Here is a 6,000-nt window from a genome sequence, read left to right on the forward strand (position 1 = left end):
ATCAGCTGTTTGGGTACTTCCTGTCAGATCAGCTGTTTGGTACTTCCTGTCAGATCAGCTGTTTGGTACTTCCTGTCAGATATAATATTGTCTGGTGTTTCTGTTTTCCAGGTTTGGCTCTTTGACGTCATTGGATGGAGGAATGAGAAGTGTGGACCGTATCTGAGACCATGTGGCCCCTCGCCCCTAAACCCTCATCCCTAAACCCTCACCCCTAAACCCTCACCCCTACACCCTCACCCCTTAACCCTCACCCCTAAACCCTCACCCAACCTCCATACCCACCCTACACCCTCACCCCTAAACCCTCACCCCTAAACCCTCACCCCTAAACCCTCACCCGTACACCCTCACCCCTTAACCCTCACCCAACCTCCATACCCACCCTACACCCTCACCCCTAAACCCTCACCCCTAAACCCTCGCCCCTAAACCCTCATCCCTAAACCCTCATCCCTAAACCCTCACCCCTACACCCTCACCCCTACACCCTCACCCCTTAACCCTCACCCCAAAACCCTCACCCAACCTCCATACCCACCCTACACCCTCACCCCTTGACCCTCGACACTCACCCACCCTAAACCCTCACCCCCTGAGTCTCACCCCACCCTAAACCCTCACCCAACCTCCATACCCACCCTAAACCCTAAACCCTCACCCCTCGACTCTCACCCACCCTAAACCCTCACCCCTCGACTCTCAAACCCACCCCTTACACCCACCCTAAACCCTCACCCCTCGACTCTCACCCCACCCTAAACCCTCACCCCTCAACTCACCCACCCTAAACCCTCACCCCCTGAGTCTCACCCCACCCTAAACCCCCACCTCAATCCACTATCTAGACCATCGGGTCTCCAGCCTTTTCCTTTTCCTTCAAACAGACCCGTTGTTCTCCTCTCCCTCCAACTCTTCCCCGGGTCCTCAGTGTACGAGAGACAGTATAATACACCATGTTTTCTGTTGATATACCTGGTTAAAACAATGTTTAATAAACACTAGGGGGGGGGGGGCCCTATAAAATCGGAGATGTTTTTTATTCTTCTCCCAAATTCTTCTATTTTCAGTTCTCCTAAATCGTGTTTTCACGTGTTTAATTTGAGATGTATTTCGTTTTTACTCTCCAAACTGCATGTTCTGAGTCCATGTCAATGTTTAAGTCACGTCAGAATAAACTATTTTTTTAGGTTTGGAAGTGAGCGAACACATTCAGATTTTGGAGAGCAATTTAATTCCCGTTTAATGACCTCTACCTGACCCCACCAGTCTACAGTCTAGACCCTGACCCCACCAGTCTACAGTCTAGACCCTGACCCCACCAGTCTACAGTCTAGATCCTGACCCCACCAGTCTACAGTCTAGATCCTGACCCCACCAGTCTACAGTCTAGACCCTGACCCCACCAGTCTACAGTCTAGACCCTGACCCCACCAGTCTACAGTCTAGATCCTGACCCCTAGCTGACCCCACCAGTCTACAGTCTAGACCCTGACCCCACCAGTCTACAGTCTAGACCCTGACCCCACCAGTCTACAGTCTAGACCCTGACCCCTAGCTGACCCCACCAGTCGACAGTCTAGACCCTGACCCCACCAGTCTACAGTCTAGACCCTGACCCCTAGCTGACCCCACCAGTCTACAGTCTAGACCCTGACCCCTATCTGACCCCACCAGTCTACAGTCTAGACCCTGACCCCTAGCTGACCCCACCAGTCTACAGTCTGAACCCTGACCCCATGACCCCCACCAGTCTACAGTCTAGACCCTGACCCCTAGCTGACCCCACCAGTCTACAGTCTAGACCCTGACCCCTATCTGACCCCACCAGTCTACAGTCTAGATCCTGACCCCACCAGTCTACAGTCTAGACCCTGACCCCTATCTGACCCCACCAGTCTACAGTCTAGACCCTGACCCCACCAGTCTACAGTCTAGACCCTGACCCCACCAGTCTACAGTCTAGACCCTGACCCCACCAGTCTACAGTCTAGACCCTGACCCCACCAGTCTACAGTCTAGATCCTGACCCCACCAGTCTACAGTCTAGACCCTGACCCCATGACCCCACCAGTCTGAACCCTGACCCCATGACCCCACCAGTCTACAGTCTAGACCCTGACCCCATGACCCCACCAGTCTACAGTCTAGACCCTGACCCCACCAGTCTACAGTCTAGACCCTGACCCCATGACCCCACCAGTCTACAGTCTGAACCCTGCAGAGAAAGAATTCTCCCTCAGCTTGCCAGTGGTATATTATCCTGTGTATATACATGTATGCTTCATGTTGTAAATAGTCTGAGTCTATAATGTGTATTTTCTCTCCAAACTGGCAACTTCTGTTAGAGACTAAAGAGATAAAATGTCTCCAAACTGGCAACTTCTGTTAGAGACTAAAGAGATGAAATGTCTCCAAACTGGCAACTTCTGTTAGAGACTAAAGAGATGAAATGTCTCCAAACTGGCAACTTCTGTTAGAGACTAAAGAGATGAAATGTCTCCAAACTGGCAACTTCTGTTAGAGACTAAAGAGATGAAATGTCTCCAAACTGGCAACTTCTGTTAGAGACTAAAGAGATGAAATGTCCTTCAGGAATCAGTAATTATTACTACTACACTGTCCCAAAATGGCTTCCTCTTTCCTTTCTAGTGCTCTACCTACCCATTGGGCTCTGGTTAGAAGTAGTGCACTATGAGGGGAATAGGGGGTAATTTGGGACGCGCTCCTCTCTGTGTTGCCGTAGTGCACTATGAGGGGAATAGGGGGTAATTTGGGATGCGCCCCTCTCTGTTGCCGTAGTGCACTATGAGGGGAATAGGGGGTAATTTGGGACGCGCCCCTCTCTGTTGCCGTAGTGCACTATGAGGGGAATAGGGGGTAATTTGGGAGGCGCCCCTCTGTGTTGCCGTAGTGCACTATGAGGGGAATAGGGGGTAATTTGGGACGCGCTCCTCTCTGTGTTGCCGTAGTGCACTATGAGGGGAATAGGGGGTAATTTGGGATGCGCGCCCCTCTGTGTTGCCGTAGTGCACTATGAGGGGAATAGGGGGTAATTTGGGAGGCGCTCCTCTGTGTGTTGCCGTAGTGCACTATGAGGGGAATAGGGGGTAATTTGGGACGCGCTCCTCTCCTGTGTTGTTATCATCTCAGTAGCCCAGCTGGTCTAAATATTAAAATGACGAACAGGATCAAATTATAATTGTTTTTCTTTTTAAAATTAAATTTCTAATAATCCTTTTTTAAAAAAATATTATTTCTTATTTGAAATAAACCCAAAATGACTACTGTCTTTTGTTCGCACAAATGAAGTGCGTTTCTTCTGTTTATGCATCATGGGGGGGGTGTTTTGTTTTAACCATCTTTTTATACATTTTGAGTTATTTTGATTGTATGAACCAACAGGTGAACGATGGGGAAACTCAAACCATCTCTCTCTTCCTTTCCGCTGTATAAAGGCTCTGACCTCTTGGTTAATGATCACCAAGCAGAAGGGAACTTGAAATGTTTTTGGGGGGGAAAAAAAAGCTGTATTTTTTCGCCTTATCGAGAGTGTTGGAGCGACCTCCTCCTTCCTGTCATAACAGGAAGTGGGGACGACACATCAGGGTTATTGATCGCTCATAACAGGAAGTGGGGACTACACATCGGGGTCATTGATCGCTCATAACAGGAAGTGGGGACGACACATCAGGGTCATTGATCGCTCATAACAGGAAGTGGGGACTACACATCAGGGTCATTGATCGCTCATAACAGGAAGTGGGGACTACACATCAGGGTCATTGATCGCTCATAACAGGAAGTGGGGACTACACATCAGGGTCATTGATAGCTCATAACAGGAAGTGGGGACTACACATCAGGGTCATTGATCGCTCATAACAGGAAGTGGGGACTACACATCGGGGTCATTGATCCTCATAACAGGAAGTGGGGACTACACATCAGGGTCATTCATCCTCATAACAGGAAGTGGGGACTACACATCAGGGTCATTGATCCTCATAACAGGAAGTGGGGACTACACATCAGGGTTATTGATCGCTCATAACAGGAAGTGGGGACTACACATCAGGGTTATTGATCGCTCATAACAGGAAGTGGGGACTACACATCAGGGTCATTGATCCTCATAACAGGAAGTGGGGACTACACATCAGGGTCATTGATCCTCATCACAGGAAGTGGGGACTACACATCAGGGTCATTGATCCTCATCACAGGAAGTGGGGACTACACATCAGGGTTATTGATCCTCATAACAGGAAGTGGGGACTACACATCAGGGTCATTGATCCTCATAACAGGAAGTGGGGACTACACATCAGGGTCATTGATCCTCATAACAGGAAGTGGGGACTACACATCAGGGTCATTGATCCTCATAACAGGAAGTGGGGACTACACATCAGGGTCATTGATCCTCATAACAGGAAGTGGGGACTACACATCAGGGTCATTGATCCTCATAACAGGAAGTGGGGACTACACATCAGGGTTATTGATCGCTCATAACAGGAAGTGGGGACTACACATCAGGGTCATTGATCCTCATAACAGGAAGTGGGGACTACACATCAGGGTCATTGATCCTCATAACAGGAAGTGGTGGGGACTACACATCAGGGTCATTGATCCTCATAACAGGAAGTGGGGACGACACATCAGGGTCATTGATCCTCATAACAGGAAGTGGGGACTACACATCAGGGTCATTGATCCTCATCACAGGAAGTGGGGACTACACATCAGGGTCATTGATCCTCATAACAGGAAGTGGGGACTACACATCAGGGTCATTGATCCTCATCACAGGAAGTGGGGACTACACATCAGGGTCATTGATCCTCATAACAGGAAGTGGGGACTACACATCAGGGTCATTGATCCTCATCACAGGAAGTGGGGACTACACATCAGGGTCATTGATCCTCATCACAGGAAGTGGGGACTACACATCAGGGTCATTGATCCTCATATCAGGAAGTGGGGACTACACATCAGGGTCATTGATCCTCATAACAGGAAGTGGGGACTACACATCAGGGTCATTGAGTCTGTAAGTAAACATTTCACTGTAAGGTCTACTACACCTGTTGTATTCAGCATTTCACTGTGAGGTCTACGACACCTGTTGTATTCAGCATTTCACTCTGAGGTCTACACCTGTTGTATTCAGCATTTCACTGTAAGGTCTACTACACCTGTTGTATTCAGCATTTCACTGTGAGGTCTACTACACCTGTTGTATTCAGCATTTCACTGTGAGGTCTACTACACCTGTTGTATTCAGCATTTCACTGTGAGGTCTACTACACCTGTTGTATTCAGCATTTCACTGTGAGGTCTACTACACCTGTTGTATTCAGCATTTCACTGTGAGGTCTACTACACCTGTTGTATTCAGCATTTCACTGTGAGGTCTACTACACCTGTTGTATTCAGCATTTCACTGTGAGGTCTACTACACCTGTTGTATTCAGCATTTCACTGTGAGGTCTACTACACCTGTTGTATTCAGCATTTCACTGTGAGGTCTACTACACCTGTTGTATTCAGCATTTCACTGTGAGGTCTACTACACCTGTTGTATTCAGCATTTCACTGTGAGGTCTACTACACCTGTTGTATTCAGCATTTCACTGTGAGGTCTACTACACCTGTTGTATTCAGCATTTCACTGTGAGGTCTACTACACCTGTTGTATTCAGCATTTCACTGTAAGGTCTACTACACCTGTTGTATTCAGCATTTCACTGTATGGTCTACTACACCTGTTGTATTCAGCATTTCACTGTGAGGTCTACTACACCTGTTGTATTCAGCATTTCACTGTGAGGTCTACTACACCTGTTGTATTCAGCATTTCACTGTGAGGTCTACTACACCTGTTGTATTCAGCATTTCACTGTGAGGTCTACTACACCTGTTGTATTCAGCATTTCACTGTATGGTCTACTACACCTGTTGTATTCAGCATTTCACTGAAAGGTCTAC

General features: G+C 48.1%; 1 protein-coding gene across 1 annotated transcript in view; it reads left to right on the top strand.

Moving 5' to 3' along the window:
• The window catches only part of LOC123732793 (serine/threonine-protein kinase TBK1), a 69,982-nt gene extending 69,718 nt beyond the window's left edge, over positions 1-264 (top strand). The window contains exon 20 of the mRNA XM_045712067.1: positions 112-264. Coding sequence (XP_045568023.1) covers positions 112-166 — 55 coding nt within the window. The 3' untranslated portion in view covers positions 167-264. The remainder of the gene's footprint in view (positions 1-111) is intronic.
• The last annotated feature ends 5,736 nt before the right edge of the window (positions 265-6,000 follow it).

Source organism: Salmo salar, unplaced genomic scaffold (genome assembly GCF_905237065.1).
Source record: "Salmo salar unplaced genomic scaffold, Ssal_v3.1, whole genome shotgun sequence".
NCBI lineage: Eukaryota > Metazoa > Chordata > Actinopteri > Salmoniformes > Salmonidae > Salmo > Salmo salar.